The 20,783-nt window shown below is 40.2% G+C and overlaps 1 protein-coding gene across 1 annotated transcript in view; it reads right to left on the bottom strand.

Moving 5' to 3' along the window:
* The window catches only part of PHEX (phosphate regulating endopeptidase X-linked), a 184,090-nt gene extending 164,745 nt beyond the window's left edge, over nucleotides 1-19,345 (bottom strand). Inside the window, exons 1-3 of the mRNA XM_036912825.2 lie at nucleotides 18,685-19,345; nucleotides 13,888-13,956; nucleotides 8,430-8,591 (exon numbers count right to left, since the gene is read on the bottom strand). Of these exons, the coding sequence (XP_036768720.1) occupies nucleotides 8,430-8,591; nucleotides 13,888-13,956; nucleotides 18,685-18,802 (349 nt within the window). The 5' untranslated portion in view covers nucleotides 18,803-19,345. The remainder of the gene's footprint in view (nucleotides 1-8,429; nucleotides 8,592-13,887; nucleotides 13,957-18,684) is intronic.
* Nucleotides 19,346-20,783: the final 1,438 nt, after the last annotated feature.

Here is a 20,783-nt window from a genome sequence, read left to right as displayed (position 1 = left end):
GAAAAGAGAGTCATTATTGTTTTAATACTTTATAATTTTAAAGTATAAAGATATTCCTAATTTATAGAATTAAAGTTGGAACCATATGGGAAAAGCTAGGTAATACATTGATAAAAATATAGTATGATTAATATTAATAAAACTTTTATTTAAAAAAAAGAATCTATAGTATTGAACATTCTTTATTTATTTCAGTCAGAGAACCCAGACACATTTATCTTTTCAAAGCATCTTTAAGACAATAATATTTGTAATATGGAAAATGCAGTGGGTTACTAAAATAATTTTCTGGATATTCAACACACAAAAGCTTTTCCTTATTAGCCTAGCTACTTCGTGCAAAAATTAATCTGATGGGTTCCTCCAAAAGTTAAACAGAGAGTTATCAAAGGACCTAGCAACTCCACTGCTAGATATATCCCCAAATGAAAACATGTGTGCACACAAAAACAGGTGCACAAATGTTTACAGCAAACAGCATTATTCAGAGCAGCCCCAAAGTGGAAACACCCAAATGTCTATTAGCTGATATAGGGATTAAAAAAAGAGATACACCCATTTAGTGAGCTCTTTGGCAACAGAAAGGAATGAAATACTGATACATGCTATAGTGTGAACTTTGAAAATATTATACTAAGTAACAGAAATCAGTCACAAAAGACCATATATTGTATGATCCCATTTATATGAACTGTCCAGGATAGGTATAGACAGAAAGGAGATCAGTGGTTGCTTAGAGCTGGCAATTGGGAGGAAATGAGGAATACCACAGCACGCATGGGGTTTCTTTGTGGGGCGACAAAATGTTCTAAAATTGACTAAAGTGAGGGTTGCACAAGTCTGTGAAGATACAAAAAAACACTTGAAGTGTATGTACACCTCACATGGGTGATACTATAGTATATGAATTATATTTCAATAAAAATGTTATTTTTTAAAAAATGATCACAATGCCAAGGAGTGCTGGAGCCCCTGAAAGGGCTCTAGCCTGTTTCACTGTCCACTCCCCTGTCCTGTCTTCCTGAGGCAGGGAACATAAATGAAGAACAGCTAACAATGACCCTTCCCTTCCCTTCCCTTTCTGTCAGGGGCAAGCTCTGTTTGCATTTCAGGACTCTTCTGGAACAGCACGCCAGGCCCCAGGCACAGGAGGAAGCAGGGAAAGAGGAGATGAGAAAGCCACTCCTCCCCACAGTGACAGCCAGCTACCTACATGTCTGCACCCCAGCCACTCAAAGAAGACACCACCTTTCCCTCCTTTCTTCAGCAAGTATTTACTGAGCACCAACTACGTGCCGGGCACCAAGCTGGGTGCTGGGTCATAGTGAAGCCCAAAATGCACAAAATTCCAGCTCTCAGGGAACCTACTATCCGCGGCAGGACTGGGGGTGGGTGGGGAAGGGATGACAAATAGGTGAGAAAAACAAGTAAGCAAGCACACAAACAAAGAAGATAATTTCAGATGGTTAACTGCTGCAAAGGACACTGATAGGGTGACAGGATAGACAGGGAGTGGAGATCGGAGAGCTATTTTAATAGAAGTGTTCTCTGACCCTTCTCTATCACTGAAATAAATCTGAATTGATTCCCAGATAGCTCACCTTTCTAATGGCCTCTTCAGGACTCTATAGCACCACTGTCTGATTGAAATAGTATCCGAGTCACCTTTGTAATTATTAAATTTCTTGTAGCTACATTTAAATAAGTAAAATTAAACAGGTGAGATTATGTTTAATAATATATTTTATTAAACCCAATAGATCTTAAACTATTACCATTTCAATAGGTAATTGATGAAATAAATCATCAATTTACTAGATACTTTACATACTTTTTAATGAAGTCTTTGATAGTTGGTGTGTATGTTATACCTACAGCACATATCAATTCCAGCTAGCCATATTTCAAGTGCTCAAAATCTGCATGTGGCTAGTGGCTACCATATTGAGTAGTACACCTCTAGAATCCTGATTACAGTTCTTATTGAACATTTGTGATGTGCAGATTTTTAATTTCCACCTGGGTAGCCTCAGGGGTTATTGATCTCAGCACTTCTGTATCTTCCTGTGTCTAACACAATGCCTCTTGCTGGATATGAATGGGGGTACAAATTCTGGTTACTACTGGCAACAACCTTATGACCAAACAGACTTAGAAAGAAGCATGAGATAGTGGATGTCAGAGTAGCGGCAAAGAGAGAAATGTGATGCTTAATGACATGGTTCAGTTGCTGGATCAACCCTTACCTAAAGTCTGCATAATTACTAGACATTTTAGTTACCTGAGCCAGCAAATTTTCTTTATTGTTTAAGCCAATTTGAGCTGGGTTTTGTTATTTACGATTGAAAGCAATTGGTGCTAGGAGAAAAGTAAGTACCCAATTAATAGTCTTGAGTTCACAGATTAATAAAGTCAAAATGCTGTGCATTTCAATGTGAAGCAAGTGCATTTCCCCACAACTAAGAGGCATAAAACTTAGAATGAATGTAATGAGTACATCTGGTTCTTATCCAGCATACCCAACTTATTTGTAGTATTTACCATTATGACAGAATATCTGTATTAAAACAATGGGGGGAAAGATCAGATCTTAAAATTGAATGCTTGGAGGTAAGAGTCAAAAAGCAGGGCAAGGACATGCACTGGGAAGAATGGGACAAATGAGAAGGAAACCTCAGGTGCTGGCTGTCAGGACAACCGGAACACAGGCTTTTACACAAGGTGGTCATTCTCATGGCCTCTTTACTTCCTTCAGCTATTTAGAAAAAGAACATATCCTAGAGCCACATAAACACTTCTCACAGAACCTTCAGGAAGAAATTCATTTCTGTATTAAAAGTGAATGTCTCCCAACAGGAAATCACCAAACCTTTTAAATGTGACAAGTTCTTTCCCCTTCCTCACACCCCACATGTCTCCACCCCACTCCCACCGATGCTCAAATGGTGTATTGAGATTAGGAAAAATATGAACAAAAAAGAAACTTTTCAAGTAAAATCATTTCATGTCACATTTCAAAAAGCCTTTGATACAGAGCCAACTCTTCATGTAGCACCCCTTAAGGCACGCAAGATGGAGGAGGACGTATGCGTAAGTTGGCCATTTGTTGCTTCCTGTGTGGCCACATGAAGAAGAGTCAGCATGGTCAGAAAAACAGGAATCTGCTGAGTGGATGCAGCCAGTGAATACAGCAGATTCACTGAGACTTGCAGGGGCTGAGTGTTCACCAGGAATAAAAAGCCCACCACAACGGCTGGTTGCTTCTACGCACATCTCCACCACATCCCTGTTTTGTCTTTTCCACTGTGACATGCTTAGTTTCAAAGAACTTAATGATACCAAGGCCCAGTTTGGTACATCATTATACTATATTTGTAGCATGAGAGAAATGACACAATTCACTATGTCGTCAATAATCTGAACTTCCTAATCAACAAATGTCTTGACAGGAGCTGATCTGAAGTTTCCAGCTTTCTACTGTCTACAAAAGATGATTTGGCTGGGATCATTTATAGGAAAAACAAGATTATTGAGAGGATTTAATTATGAGAACCATTTGAATCTCAGCCAGCAAGTATTTACAAATAAATAACTGATCTATGAATCATGAGCATCTTTCTCTGCTCATTAATGCATAGACCCTACTTCATCTTATTGTTCCGCTGGTGCTGTCTGTGCTTCAACATAATATACTGCGTTTCTTTACAAAATATTGTCAAAGATTGCTATTCTGTAATAGAGATGAGCTGGCCCTACCTTGAGTCATCTGTCTTCTATTTGACACAAGTGTTCTATCTCACTCATTGCCGCATGCTTCATAAGCGCTCATTTGCAAAATTTTCATCTGCTCGTTCATAAGCAACACATGCTGTGTCATCTTCATGGTCACATGGAGACAAATTTGGGAGGTTTTGTAGGAAGGAAATTTTAAGACATTCGAACACATGACTACATTCCGCCTTAAAAAAAATTAGTCCTGCTTGGAAAGAACAAGAAATGATTTTATCTTCCAAGTAGAAATCTGAGTCTTATATGCCATTTAAAGAAAAAATTCACAAAGTCAGATTGCTGACTTCAACATAGAGCAATTTTTCATCAGCCAGGCCTGTCAAATCCATTTTATTCCACAAATTGGACAGCCATATCTCTGTGTTCCCTATCAACTGTAAGAAAATAGTCTTCTTTTGATTGGTACTATTGGGTTTTATTTTTGGCTGTTCTATTTTTATCAAGGGTGAGGAAAACTATCTAGACTGTATTCAACATTTTTAAAAGCACATGATATTTACAAAGGATAAGACCAGAATAAAACTTAAAGCATTTGATAGACATTACTTCATGAGCCCTAGAACTATTTCTGAGAGAAAATAGAGGAGCAAAGGACAAGTATTTATTGAGGGCCTGCTACATGCCAGGAACTGGACTGGGTAATTTATACAGGTCATCTCCTTTAATCCTCACAAACCCTATAAAATGGGTATTGTTATCCCCACAGGACAGATAAAAAAAACTGAGTTAGGTGAGATAAGTAACTGGCCAAAAGTAACACAGAAGAGAAATGAAAGGGAACCAGGATTCAAATCCAGCTCCATGGCTTGGAAACTCATGCTCCGAGTGGCTTATAATGAGGAAAAAAAATCTAGTAAACAACCTCAATGGCAACACAGGAATTGATTAAATAAATTGTAGAATATCCATTCAAAGCAGTCATGGCAAATGATGGTATAGATCTATTTTTGCATGAAAAAATATTAGCATGTCAAGTAAAAAGAGATTATAAAAATGAAATATTTCATATGATCCTTTTTGAGGTACACATATAATTCTATATGTATTTTTGCTTTAAAAAACATCACTGGAATGTGGAGTTTGAAGTATGTTTCTTGTTATTCATTTCTAGTTGTTCTACTATGAGCTTGTATTAACTGGATGGTTGGATGGACAGGTAGGTAGACTGAGAAATACATAGACACACAGATAAATATAGAATAAGGAGATATAGAGAGAATTTAAAGATCTAGCATTTTTAAAAAGTAATACTGTTGGCATATCTGATATTTTAAAAGCTCTATTTATATACTTTAAGAATACCTAATCATCAACAACATACTTGCAGAGTTCAGGAAAACATATCTATAAGTCCATCTGCATATCAGCATCTATACATTATAGATATTTTCTCACTATCCATTTGTATAAATGTACAGATACACACAGAATGAGACAAAATCTATACATTTACAGATAGAATGAAAGAACAGTACGATAAAGCAAATACAGCAAAATGGGAACAATCAGAGGATTTGGGTAAAGGGCATATGGGAGTTCCTTTTGCCATTCTTTGACTTTTTCTGTAAGTTTGAATTACCTCAAAATTTAAAAGACTAAAGAGGTAATACATATTTTGTTCTCCAAACACGTACGTCTGGTATAAGATGATACTAATTTAAAAAGATACCCTACTCCACCCATTTGCTCTCCTTCTTGGCACTTGAAGCGAGCATCCCATGATCAATTTTTGAGTTCATTCTTTACAGTGCTTGGCACAGAATGACTTAGGTTTTATTTGGCTGTGTCCTTCCCAGAGCAGAGAAATTTATGGGCAGCCTCCCATTTTAATTCACAAGGCCAGCACAATCTGGATAACTGAATTTGACAAACCATGGCCCAATATGAATCACAAATATGAAACAAAATACTGGCTTACTCAATTCTAACAATGTGTTAAAAGAAAATGATAAATCATCAATTGGTAGGATTTATTTCAAGATTGTAAGGTTAGTTTCTACATGAGAAAATCTAAGGTTAGAAAAGATACTCCATCTTTTGAGTCTCTTGATAAATAGTGAAGAGACATTCTTCTTGAGCAATGCCTTTTTAAAAACTAGAAATAACAGAACACAACAAAGAATACCCATTAGACACAGAAAAAATTTATTTAGGGGGTAGAATACTGGAGGTATTACTACCTAAGTTAGGAATAAGAAAATTACACCCATTAGCACTGGTATTACTCAACACTGTTCTGGAGGCTCCAGCCAATGTAGTGAAAGGAAAGAGACAAAAGTGTAATTATTTCTTAATTTTATGGTTACCTATCTAAAAAAATCCCAAGGAAGCCACCAAAAAGCTTCATCAAAGCTTTACACCAGGCCTCAAGAGTTGGCAAACTTTTTCCATAAAGGTCAAAGAGTAAGTATTTCAGGCTTTGCCAGCCATATGGTCTCTGTAGCAACTATTCAACTCTGCCACTGCAGTGCAAAAGCCCTATTGATAATGCATAAATGAAGGGATGTGGCTGTCTTCTAACAAAAATTTATTTACAACAACAGGCAGTGGACTGAGGTTGCCATGAGCTAGATAGCTTGTTGACCCCTACTTTATATCACAAAAAGCAGTTGATGGAGAAAAGTTACCATTTAAAACAGCAAGAAAATATATAAAAACCTAGAAATAACTTCCTAAAGAGCAATTCAGCTATATGCATGAAAAATTAAACTGTGAACACCCTTCAACGCAACAATTCCATTCCTGGGAATTTGGAGGCATTTAGAGGCACTGAGGTAAGGACATAAAGATGTGTGTACATGGATATTTATTATAGTGTTGTTTATAATAAGAAAAGATATCTGCTAACATTTTCCATGTCTATGGGAATACATCATTTTTAAAAATCAGGTGATGAGTAATATACATGATATCAGATAATTTTTTTAATATATGGGTATGTGTATGAGGTCATACATATGTACCTACCCACTCATGGAAAAAAGCCTGGAAAGATCTATACCCAATTGCTTCATTAGCAGTTATTTCTAGGGGTGGATGAATGGGTGACTTTCTTCTTACTTTTTGCTTGTTTTTATTTTCTCAAGTGAGCTTGGAAATAAAATTTTTAAAAGCAGCAAGCAAACAAAAATCCCCTGTGCTGCTCTGAACAATTTACTATTATTTCTATGAATTTTGAAGGAGTCCATATACAGTATCCTCTTCAAACAAAGCACATCAGTAATGATTTTACCTTTTGCATTAAGACATCTCCAGCAAGTTTTTTTATTAGTTCTTTTAACTGTTTCATGCTCCGAAGACAGAAATCTCTTGGCTATAAGGAATGTAAAAGGAGCATCGACCTGGAAATCTTTGTCTCTTATTCTTCAGCAATATTTCTGTGTGCATGATTAGGTGAGTGTACACATGCACATGTGTACACATCTGTCTAGGAAGAAGCCAGCAAAGGGAAACAGGAAATAGGCAAGAATGGTAGGTGAAGGCCAACATAAGAACATGAGTTAATATCCTTCAAGGAAATAAGTATTAGTAAATTCATTCCTCAAGGTCTTATTTATGGTTGTATGGTATGGGAATCTCACCTGTTAGGTTAGGGGAAAGTTCTGACATTATTGCAAATTCTCCTTTATAACTTATGAAGAATAAGTTCAGACAGCCTAGTAAAAAATATAAATCCATAAGATTTATACCTAGTTGTGAAACTTAAGCACATTTTTCCTTACAATTGATGATAGGTATCTAATTATTTTGCCAATAGTTTTAGTTATTATAACATATGTATAAATTGATACACATTTAATTCTCATGTACTTAAAATCTTGGGGAAAATGGAGAAAAATGATGATTTGATAACTTCTCAGGAATTCTTTGTTGATCTTACTAAGTGCAACTTAAATGGCATAACTCACAGCTAATTAAAAAAAAAACACACCATACCATTTTTGCCTTCTCAAAACAATTACCTTATATGGTCTTGAAATCTCCCTAATTCCCTCCTGAAGTGGCTTTCTCCAATAGCTCAAGAGAAAAGTTAGATCCAGTGCAAACAGAAGATCCTCTAGTAAAAGACACTTCCAACTTCTGAAGTGTGTGTGTGTTTGTGTGTGTGTGCATGTGTGAGCTTGTCGTTGCTAGAGAGGCCATGGGAAAAAAAGACAGTCTCCCCGGAGCCAACTTAGAAGTTAACAGGAACAATATGACCAACACAAGGTCATCCAGAGTTCTCAACAGTGATGTCAAAAGACAATGAGGTGTTAAGTACATTCTGTAAGCCATGAAAATCCAGGACGCGATGAGCAAGAGATCAAGTTTGCTCTGAACACAACACACAAATAAGTATATTGATACAACACAGCTTTCACTAACTATTCCTTTACTCTCAGTCTCAACCAAATGTTATATACCCTTTAGCAATAGAATATTTGTCATCAAGTGTGAACATTGACTCACCCTAGGCTTGTACTGAGATCTGGGAGATTGGAATCTCACAACTTTTCTTTCAATCTTCATTTCAAAAAATATAGGAAATGAATTTAGTATAGTTTAAAAGTGAGAAGTCATGCTTCAAATCCAAAACTATGTTTTTCTTGTCAAATATTGCTCTCTGTAAAGCGTATCACCAAACTCCAGTAGAAACTTACCCTTCAACTTGAGGTCAACATTATGTCTCAGCCAAGGATAAACCCCATAGCTCGGCATATCCTCAGGAATCGGATTATTATCTATCCAGCCATCACAAGCGAACCGGAAGAAATTATCACAAGGGTCCACAGACAGATTTATTTTACTCAAGATGGCAGCGGCTATTTAAAAAGAAAATCATAGCATTAATGGCAAACACTGAATTGGATACTGTGTACCTTTCTCTTCTAAACTCAACGATTTCGTATCAACCAGTTTCCAAGCCTTGGCTTTTACATTTCCCCTAAATGATTCCCTGAATCAACTTCACTATATTAAGTTACTGCCTTCAAAGTGAGTGGGTAAACACTTGATGGTATTGTCATTGGTTTTTGCAAGACTGCCCCTAACATCTGTGGGGCAGAGGACAGGAATACGTATGGAATATACAGCAAACTGTTTGCAAAGACACATGTGACATTCCCCCCCATCCCTCTTGTCCTTCTGCAAGGTGACTTTGCCACTCTTCCCATCAAGCAGTAGGATCTATTTCCCTGGCCTAGAATCTGGGCTGGCCTGTGACTTGCTTTGACCAACAGGATGTGGCAGAGTGACTTTTCTTGAATCTCACACCTAGGCCTTAAGAGGCCAAAGCTTCCTCACCTTCTACATTCAGTCCGTGTTAACGGAGCCCTGAGACTGCCTTGTGAGTGAAGAAGCCTGCTGTTAGAGGTGAGGCCACATGAAGAAGAACCAAGCCAGCATCAACTGCCAGACATATGACTGGAGCTATCATGGACCTTCCAAGCCAGGCAACCCTCCAGCCGAATGCAGCTGTACGAATAAGTCTAGGCAATATCAGCAGAGAAATATTAATCCCTCTTGTTCAGGCATCTAAGATTTGGGTGGTTTGTTCCACAACAAAGGCTAGCCAAAACAGGCCCACATGTCATATCCACATGTTTAAAAGTTATAGTTACAATATATCTTCATAAAGACCTGGAAGGCCAAGCACAAATTTTTGAGCCCCTTGACATTCAGTATAGCTCTCAGAGGAATGAACCCCTAGAGAGATCCACGCAGGTCCTGAAGGTCGGGGTCATCTAGCAGGGAATTTGGGGTTGTAGGGGAGGGCTACTGACTTGCCCCAAAACCTCCTTGACTAGAGGAGAGGCATGGCCAGAGGAGGGCAATGAGGGGCATTTTAAATGAGGGGCCCATGATAGGGGTCCCTCTTGCCCAGGTCTAGGGACAGAACTATTTGTGTAAGTTAACAGAAAGACATAATAGACTGATCTACCATTTTTCCCTCTGTCATAATCCCACACACAATTACTTATGGAAGATAATCAATAGGTAGGAAGTTTGTGTATACTTTAATAAGTATCCAGAAGCTTTCATTACAAATCTTTCATTACAAAATGAGAAGGTCCCAGGATTCCTAGTATTGCACTCCAACCCTCTTCCAACTGTCACACACTGGCTGGCTGCCACTCTAGCACAAAGACATGCACCAACTGATTTTTTTTAAGGCAGCAAATGTTTTAATGACATTAGGAAGATGCCATTCTGGGTAATTTTCATACTTTAGTTAATGCCAGAATACATTGCTGTTTGAAGTAATGAAACCCAATGAGTTTTTGGCTACATATGAATGAATTGCCAAAAAAAGTATAGTCTGCATAAATCTAGATATGCATTTTATAGTTTGGTTACATGTGTGGTTCCTCCAAGTTTAAAAGTAAGGTTAGATATTTCTCTAGCCTAGACTTTCTTTGAAAGTTTCAAATGGCTTTTTGTCCTCAATAAAATGAATTATATACAAATCCTAATGTCTATAGGGCTTCAAAGTCCCCACCATTCTCAAAGCCCCGCTGCAAAAAGAAAAAAAAAGTGGTTTAGAAGTTTGGTAAATTTAAAATCGACTTAATATTTTCATCCTCCAGAATTAATTTGGAATTGTCTCCAATCACACATTTAATTCCTGTTACTATTTTATCATTAACATTTAATAAGCAAATGTGTAGGACACACAAAATCTTCATTTCAGTGTGTATTTACAGTGACTCGGGCTGTTCAACCCCAGAATCAATCTGGTCGGTGACACCTCAGGGACAGTGATCATACACGTTTCGGTCCCACACACTACTTCCAGTCACACAAAGAAACCTTCACGCACATTTTTATTCACATAAGCACACAGTTTCCTGGCTGCCTTTCCAAACCCCTCCCCTGCCTCAACCCTCAAATGTCTCCTCTCCATCTCCTCGGTATTCTTGTTGGTACCTCAGGAAACTGCAAGGTCAGCTCTGACCTCAGCCCTGCTAGAAAGCGGTGGAATACATCACTCACGCTGAATTTGGAACTGAGCCTGCTGAGTGGGAAAACCCGAGCTCCAGCCTCACAATTCATTATTCACAATCCACAGCTGGGCACAGGGCTGCACTTTCTGCAGGCGAACTTGTGACTTCAAATGTCAAGGAACCGTAGTCGTCAAGACACCAAAACTCCTTTCCCTCTACTCAGCTCCATGGGGAAAACCCAGAGAGCCTTGTTTTAATATAAGAAACATGATGAAGGAACCCTGTGAAAGGCCAGGTTATGTGCACTTTCAAATCACTGCATGTAAGGTGAATTGTTATGCAGTCTCCGGCTAGTGGCTGTGTAGTCGAGGTGGAGGCACCACCCCATGCACCAGAAGGATTTTAAGTTTAATCAGAACTCACGGGAGTGGGTGTTGATGGTGGTAATAATCATCACCATTAATACTGGGTGTTTCCTCTGTGCCGGAAGCTATTCTAAGCCCCTTTCAGGCAAAACATCACAGCGTCATTACAGACACTGGAGCCAGGCCACCTGGGTTTGAACACCAGAGCACCATGCAATAGCTATGTAACCTTAACCTCTCTGTGTCTTAGCTTCTCCATCTGTAAAATGGGGATAATAGCACCCCAAAGAATCTTCGTAAGAACTAAATGACTAAATACCAGTTAAGTGTTTAGAACAGCATCAGCACAGTGACCAGATAAAATACAGGATGCCTAGTGAAATCCGAATTTCAGATAAATGACTACTTTTATGCTCTACGTACCAAGTATTGCACAGGCTATACTTATACAAAAAAAGAGCGGTCCTTGTATATCTGCAATTCAAATTTGAGCATCGTGAATGTATGCATGTGGCTAAATCGGCAACCACAGACATAAATTTTTGCTGCCACAATTCCACAAACACTTATCCGAAACTCTTGAAGCCACGCGTTTCAGAGCTCGTAGATTTTCTGATTTTAGAAAAGCAGGACAGTGCATATACCACAGATTGCAGCTTACCCCCAGCAATGTCTGCAGTGGCACTCCTGAGGCAAGCGCATTCCTTAATCTATCGGCGATCGATAGGCATATTCTCCTAAGTGGGATAAGCAAAGTCAAAAACAGCCTCACATGCTTTAAGATTAAGTTTCATCAGGAATTGAAGTCTGGTCCAGTCCTGCCAAATGAGAGTTCCAGGGCTCTCTGGGTTTGGAGTTAAAGATCCGACATTGTGGGCCTGCATTCCTACCTATCCAACCGCCATCATTATTTTCTTCTATTCTCACAGCTAGCAGGCTGAGTAAACACTGGTGTTCCCATTTTGCAGATGGTGAACGTGAGGCCTAATTTGGTTATGTATTTAGCCTAGGATCGGTGGCTTTTAGGTGGCCAGATGATGCCTTAAACCCAAGTCAGCCTGTCTGCCCTACTCCACTAGCATTAGTGTGCCCGTCCTTGTTCCTTTGCAGTCTTTCTTCATGTCTTACTTTGAAAGAGGGATTAGGATAGGAAGAAATGGCTAAGAGAAGAAAAGAGAGTTCTGGAGAAGCAGCACCTGGGAAAGGGGTGGCACCTGCTCAGAAAAGGTCCAGAAGACAAACTCTAACATCTGCGTGTTCTCAGCTTCACCTTGATTCTCTGCTTCTTCCCCAACCCTTCCGTAAGCCCTCTATCTCCCAAAAGCGCCTGCGTGGCCTGAAGGTTTGCCCACGTGGCAAAAATCTCTCCATCACCTTGATTGTCCAGTCTTTCTCACAGCCCTCTGCAGCCTCCCTTTCCGCCTCGGGAACTGAAGACCGCATCACCTAACACCGGGCTTACTGAAATAAGCTCCGCCAGAGGGACCTTCCTTCCTCTTGCTCCTCCATGCTCTCTCCCCCACCCAGAAAGACTCCCCTGAGTCTAGCTCTCCTCAGAAAGATCTTTTCACATGCTAATAAATGATGTCTCTTTCTGAAAACCCTCCAGATGCTTTTGAGTACACTTAGGAAAAAAACCAAACTCGCTGGCACCTGGGGTCCCCGCTGACCCTCATCCCCTGCACTCTGCCCAATACTCAAGCCACCCGGCTTTCCTATCCTGGACCTTTGCCCCAATTGTTCTCCACACCTGGAAAGTCCTTTCTTTTGACCTTCATATAGCCCATCCCCTCTCATCATTCAGGGTCATTTCAAACATCAGGTCCTCAGATGTTTCAATCCAGCCATCCTGTCCCTTGCTATCTCATTATTCTACTCTATATTTAAATGTTTTTAGTGTTTAAATTAAAATTTTATATTTAAATTAGTATTTTAATTTTCTGCATAACATGTACTACCCGCTATTTTTCTTGTGCAATGATCGCCTTGTGTTTGATGATGGTCTTGCTTCTTCCCTACCTGGTCACTCAGTGTCACTGCTGCAGTCCCCAAACCTAACTCGGTGCCTGGTGTGCGATAAATATTTGGTGAATTAATTCATTAATCTCTTAAGGCCAAGAGGAAAGTGCAAGGGCCATGTGCTCAATTTACCCTATAACTTCCTTCAGAAAGCACACTTAGAGAACAGGGGCAGGGGCTGGAATCCAGGACCTGTATACGTAGGCCCGAACCCTGGTGTATGGAGGGAATCTAATAGCTTGTGGCAAAACTGAGGCAGCTTTAAGCACCATCTTCACTTTGGGGTACCCACTAAGATGTAGCCCGGTCACATCAAGAAAAGTTTGACTTATAATAGGTAACAGAAGGACCCAAAGGGATTCCAGGTGACAGTCAAAGCATGGATTTACAGAGGATCCCCGCTTAGACGCAGAGAGGTCAGACCCACTGACCAGAAGATACGGAAAGACTATGTAAGATAAATAGGAATCTATATCCAGCTGAGGCCATAGGAAGGCCAATGGTCTCTGCCTTTGGGTCTTCTTCCATTCAGTCTTCCAAGCCCCTTGCTGATTTCCTTATAATGACTTGGAATACCACACAGCTGTTTTTTTGCAAGGGAAAAGAAAACAAGAAACATACGCTCCACAACTTCACACTGAGACTTGAAAGTAAACTTAAAATTTCATCACAATTGCATTTCGTACTTGGTAAACCTCAAGAAACAGAATACTAAAAATACCACCTGTTTTCTCTTCCACTCCCCAAGGTACCGTAATTATAACTTGACACAGGATGGAAAACTGACTTACCAGCTTCGATGCATTCTGGCTTCAGGCAGTACTCCTGTTTAGCTTGGAGACTTATGAAGCCTTGACTCACTGAAAAAACAGACCCAAATAAAGAAATGACTGGCTTGTAGCAGATCACCACCTGGTCACCCACAGTCAGACACATATGCAAGACATCTGATGTCAGTGCATCCTTCTGAGGACTGACAGAAGGATTTCAAAAATCCAATTCACCCAGTATCACAGAACCAAACTGGTCAGTAGCTAAGTATCCTTGGTGAGACTCTTGGTTGCTTTGAAAGTCAGTGCCCTTGACCCAGAACCATAAGACAAGTGGGCACAATTAGACCAGTGCCTCTCAGAGTGGGGTACCCAGGGCAGTGGCAGCACTATCACGTGGGAGCCTGTTAGAAATACAAATCACCGGGCCCTACCGCAGACCCTCTGAATGGAAAACTCTGGGGCATGGGGCCCAGCCATCTGTGTTCTCACAAGCCCTCTAGATGATTCTGATGCACGCGCAAGCTTGAGACCTGCTAGGGGAGATGATCTCTAAAGTCTCTTCCATCTCTGATTATCTGTGGTTTAAGTCTCATAATTTCATTCTTTTTGTTTACAACTGCATTCTCATTTTAGAGACGGGAGAATTGAAACTTACAAATTATGTCATTTGGAGCAAATCTAGAGTGAAAGGGAAAGCTAGTTGTGTGGCATTTAAGGTTCTGGATCTTATCTAAACCATCCATACAGATACGGTGCAAAATAGGGGAAGTAGGGCGTGAACATATACTGTATATAACTCAGCCATCTAGCAAGAGAGTCGTTATACGGCTGCCCCACCCCCGCACAGCCCCCTCCCGCAGGACTCGCCTAGCTATCACACAGAAGCAGCTTTGGGCGCCAGGCTGTCGACTGCTTCACCCAAAGCAAAACAGAAACCCTGCCAGATGAAGTAGCCTCTCACCAATGGCTTAAGTTGCCCCCTCTGGCGAGCAACAGTATCCAAATACATTTCTGCTGGAGCACACAAGGGGCCCTATTTGTAAATTCCAGGTAAAAACCAGGCATTAGTAGATGTGAGTTTCCGTTTCAAAAATATGTTTGGGTGCTGAAGGAGTCGTGGGCAATTCATTATTGCTATACTCTGGAAACAGAAATACGGTATCACTTGGAGATGTGGCCATGGGAGACGGATGGTGAGGGGTTAAGGGGGGGCCAAGGCCTTTCACGGCAGCCTCCACCGAGAAGCAGGGTCAGAAAACGTGGTGGTACCTATAGCTCTGCTACAGATGGAAATACGGTACATCACCTGCCAGTGCGGTGATCTGTCTTCCTTATCAACCCCCATTCTAAGAGGAGCCTGCTTTTTCTTTGTTCTTTTCTCTGCTGCCATCCTTGAATCCTGCACGACATTACAGATTCAGGAAAAGTGCCTATGGAACATCTCAGGGCTATTTTTAAGAAAGGAAGTATCTTAACATAGAAATGTGCTTTGATTTATAGAAAGCAAGCAAAACAGTTAAGTAAAAATGTATGTGCAGCTTAAAGATGAGTATGGAATATGTCAATATGTGTGGGTAGTGGTACCATGGGGGATACTTTCCTTTCAATCTACTGTTTTTCAAGTTTTCTTTAATGAGCATGTGTTATTTTTTATAATGGGCAAATAAACTTTATTGTAAATAATAATAATGCTCTTATGATTCTGGACAATATGATTCTTGATACTAGCCTTATAATTAAAAAAACAAAAGCTAATGAAAGAGTTAATTTAAAGACATTCCTTTCGTGGAAAATGATTCTTGACCCAAAACCTCTAAGGAGGCAGAACTAAAATCAGATATCCTGTCTGATGATGAATGAAAGGAAGGTTTAAATTAAATTAATTGGGATGCAGACAGATCCAACCCCTGGAGAAAGAGCACTATATCAATGGGGGGTTATTTTAAGATCCTGCAAATAAATAAGAGTCAACGAACCCAGATAATGTGAAGGTGTAAGTGCATGATAGAGAGAACAAAGAAAAGATTCTTAGTAAAAACGTGAAAATATTTTTTACTGGTTAGGAGCTTTTAAAAAACGTAAAGAGCAGTTTGGTTTCTCATTTTCTATTTCTCTCTAAACAGCAGAAATGACCTCAGAATGCAGTGGGGTCATCCACAGATGGAGAGCGTAGAAATGGCCATAAAGCGGGGGTCAGGAACCTACGGCCTGTGGGCCAGGTCCAGTCCACTGCCTTTTTTCTTCTGTACAGCCTGTGAGCTAAGAGTGCTTTTTACATTCATTAATGGTCAGAAAAAATTATAAGGATAATATTTCATGGCATGTGAAAATGATCTGAAATTGAAGAGTCGATGTCCAGAAATCGAGTTGTATGGGAACACAGCCATCCTCATTTGTGTACATATTGTCTGTGGTTGTGTTCATGCTATAACAGAGTGGCTGCAACAGAGGCAGTATGGCTCAGAAAAGTGAAAATACTTACTATCTGGTCCTTTGCAGAAAAAGTTTGCCCACCATTGCATTTGAGAAACAGACTGAGGAGGAAGGGGCGGGGAAGGCAGAAGAAAAGAAAGGACGCTTTAACTGGTTATAGCCATATAGTACAGTTTGGAATTGTAATGTCTAGGTTCTTTGAGACCACCCGAAGGCCAGTGGCAGTCACTCTTACCGTAGGACTAAGGTTTATAAAACACATTACCCCAGAGCCTACAATATGAAGAAGAGGTAAAGAGGGATGCTGGAAACTGCAGACATGTGACTGAACTTGGACAGGCAGAAAAATAACCAGGCAGTGCCTCGAAGAGAAGAGGACCTTAAGTAGAATGCTGCATGAAGAGCACTGCCTGGCGGGTTCCTGGAGATTTTCAGACAAGGACTGCACTAGGTGCAGGCAGAGGTGGGTGGAAGGGCCTGGGGGACTAGGCAGTGAAGAAGGGTTGGGGGACAGGAGGGAGTCTGAAACGGTGCAGAGGCATTTGACAGAAACCTACTAAAGAGTGTGCATTTATCTTAAAGCAAATATCCCCAAATGTATACATCCAATGGATGGGGTTGGCTGGAGCAATGCTTCTCAAACTGTAATTTGCAAATGAATCACCTGGGAATCTTGTGAAAATACAGATTCTGAATCAGTAGGTCTGGGGTGGGGCTCAGGCCCCCAAGTGATGCAGATGCTGCCGGTCCACAGACCACGCTTTGAGTATCAAAGGTGTAGAGAGGTGACACCCTTATTCTCTACCATCATACAGAGCTCCTTTGAGAAATTCACATGACAGCCAGATTACTGAGAACCCTATTTTTTTCCATTTTATGAAGGCCTCCTTACCCATAATGGCATTGCCTGGCCCCATGAATTTTTTACAGTGCTCTAAAATTTTACACCTAATTCCAAGAAAGCATCTCCTCTCAAAGAACAAAGATTTGCTGCCACTGAGAACATTCCAACTAATATACTAGGCCCTCAGAATGTAATCATAAAGGTGAAATTTCAAAAAAGCTTCAAGCAGCAGTAACATCATCGAAAAGACTACGTATTTTTACATAAACGATAATCATTTGGATGTTTAAGTTTGGAGGCATTTGCACAACACAAATAGTCTAACTTTGTAGTCACATCCCACCCCGTGTGTAGCTCCTCGGCATGCCCATATCATTTTTCCTCCTGTTTTGAGCTTCAGGATAGGACACTTGTCTAAACCCCAAGTGCTGAGAAATCTCACAACAGTCAAGAGCCGCAAATTCAGCTGCACGAGGAGGTTTAGCTGTGCCCGAAAGCAATAAACCCAACAAATTTCCTTCATCTTCAGCCACAGAAAACATGGAAAGATGGTTTGCTGGTTTTAGCAGAGTTTTCAACCACTCAACCCTAACTCTTCTAAAGTTTTAAATACTGGTTTTCTCTTGCCAAAATAAACATGGCCTCCTGCATCCTGTATATGCTAACAAACTCGTCCCAGGCTCACGTTTCAAACTGCACAGAGAATCTCCCCAGTAGGGGGCTTGTTCCTATATGCCTTCCAAGCTAATGAAATCGTATGGATTGTATGAAGAAAACACAAACAGTAATAATCAAGGGTTCGAAATGCCTACAATTTGAGAACATCCCTCTCTCCTTTCCAAGATATTTAGTTCTTTTTCATAAGAATATACTTTTATCATCATGTATGCTGTCTGGGCACAACATTCTCCCCAAGAGTCATTACAATAATTGAGTCACAATACCTTTCAAATCTTGGGAGTTTTCCTCCCTATTAATTTTTTAAATCTAATAGAAATTCACAGTTAAATTTCATCCCACCAGTCACTGGATTAGAAAGGAATTGAAGAATGCCATTAAAGGTGCATTTTTTTAAAGGCTGACTTATATCTTGTGAGTTAAATTTCATGATTCATTCAGGCAAACATTAAGAAAAGTCAAATGGAAAAAGTTCCAGCTTGGTTTTGATCACAATGTAAAAGCCTTTCCCCACAAAATAAATGAAAGTATCTGACTGTGAATGCATAAGCACTCATTTTGCTAAATGTAATGCATTAAAGAAGTGTCCAAGGGCAACTGAACCTTCCAGCCACTGGAAGCCACTTTATACCCACTTCACATTCTGGACTATATATTTGGTGCTTGGGCGTATTTATTTACTTAGCTTCCTAAAGAAATGAATTCTTTTCAATATGCCTACTTAATAGAAACTAAGGATGTACCATTTACTAACACAAATAAACAGCCCTCCATGTGCATCCTGACAAGGTTTGCCAGAATAAAGCACCAGGAAACTTCACTGCACCTGCCAGTTCCCGAGCCTCCAGCGCCCCACTTACCTAGAAAGAGGATTGTGCCCAGCACCAGGGTGCCACCAACGAACACGACCAGGGCGATTCGAGTTCCTCTGTTGACTGTCCTTGCAGTCTCCATGCTGCTCCCCATTTCTGCCTCCATACGGAAGGACGCAGAGGCCACACGAAGAGAAAATCGCTTTTTGTGGTTTGGTGGCTAGTCTCAAGAGTCTGTTAGGCGTTGACATCCAAGGTTCTCTTGCTCTTCTGCTAATGGACAGCTCACAAACTTTCCGTCAGGAAATCTCCCCTCACCACCCTTTCTCAAAATGAAATAAAAGAAACCCAAAATATTGGTTGCCTGGGCTTTCCCCCGACCAGACAAAACAAACAGTGGTTTGCTTTATCTTGGTGCTCTCCCCCCAGCAAAGTCCCTCTCAACCGATCCTTTGGCAGGCTCTTCTCTCAGGCGTTCCGAGTGTACATGTTTTACTATGTTGCTGAACAGATGTTTTCACTATTTAAACGTATAGCCACTTGGGGAGGAAAAAACAATTGTCTTTATCAAAACTGGATTCTAGTCAAACTCCTCCAAATCATGATAAGTTAGGTGGCAAGGATTCTCCAGACCCACTTTAAGATCTCAATGCATCACGTAATTCTTGTGCAATAATCATTCTGCTCGCCTGAACTGTCTTCATCAAAGATATTCTTTCAGTGTTTGAGTCCCTTTTTAAAGCCTTCTAAGAGTTCCTGGGATGTCCTGGAGCATTTTATTTTAGGAACTCTGTGTATGACAGCATGTGCCAAAAATCAGAGTCATAGTCCAGTGCAGTGCAAAGTAGCAATTAAGACAACCTGCGGAGGCTGATGGTTTGGACTAGAACTTTTGTTTAAGGAAGAAGAAAAAGCACTTCCTCTCTGTGGGGCTAAGAATTGTACAAAAGACGGGAAGTATTCAAATTAAGCTTATTAGCAACCAAAAAAGATATGGTGAAAGATGTTTTTCCCTCCATATTTTGATGAAAAGCACCCATGTATTTTGTCCTCCAGTCCCACCGAGGCAGCCATTGCTTAGGACATTTTCATGTTCATGTAAAGCACCCACGTCAGCAGATTCCCCAGGATGAATTCAAAGGCAGTTGGTTTCACCGGAAAGACTGATTAATGACTGGGTCTTTGATTTCTTTGGTTATCCTTGCAATATAAATTATGAAAATCTGCTCTGTTCATGGGGAAGGCCAACCAATATTCCAGTGCTATGGAAATGATATTGATTTATTACCCAACAATATAGATATCATTAATTCACAACAGAATTACTGTCTACCTATTTTTGGTTTGCTGGAGGTCAAAAGACACTGGGAGTTCAGGTAGAGGACTAGAAATCAGTACAGCACTTTTCTCATGCAAAACTTATGCCCAGGGCCTTGGGAGCCACACCAGACCTGAGCTAAAGCTGATGAGCTAAAGCTCACTATAACACAGCTACACATTCAAGGTCCTATGTGGCAGCTCTTGGTCAGGCCTTACACCCCCCCTTAGCATGGAATTCTCCCAATGTTTTAGATTTAATTCTCTAACACATCCTACATTACATTCTGTTCATTTCATGTTGCTCAAAAGCCAGAAGAGCATAAGCCTTTGTCCAAATTATGACATCATGCTATGTTATAGATATTAGGTGCTCTTAGCTATTGATGTTATTATGTTGTTGTTATTCCATAACACATCCTAGCAAGTCCTTAGCTCCTAGGATGGGATATTCCCAAGAGTTTTTAGACCTCAATCCTTAATGCTTCTTACACTGTAAGCTCTGTGAGGTCAGGAATGTTCTGACCTGTAAACTCCATCAAGTTCAGTGCAACAGCCCCAGCATCTACAATTCATGGCCCATAATTGTGTGTGACTAGTGCTCATGGATAGGAAGAATTAATATTGTCAAAATGGCCATTCTGCCTAAAGCAATCTACAGATTCAATGCAATCCCTATCAAAATACCAACAGCATTCTTCAACGAACTAGAGCAAATAGTTCTAAAATTCATATGGAACCACAAAAGACCCCAAATAGCCAAGGCAATCCTAAGAAGGAAGAATAAAGCTGGGGGGAATATGCTCCCTGACTTCAAGCTCTACTACAAA

The sequence above is a fragment of the Manis pentadactyla genome, chromosome X (assembly GCF_030020395.1).
Source record: "Manis pentadactyla isolate mManPen7 chromosome X, mManPen7.hap1, whole genome shotgun sequence".
In the NCBI taxonomy this organism is placed as follows: domain Eukaryota; kingdom Metazoa; phylum Chordata; class Mammalia; order Pholidota; family Manidae; genus Manis; species Manis pentadactyla.
The sequence above is the reverse complement of the archived record's forward strand: the minus strand, read 5'-3'. Positions and strand labels throughout refer to the sequence as shown.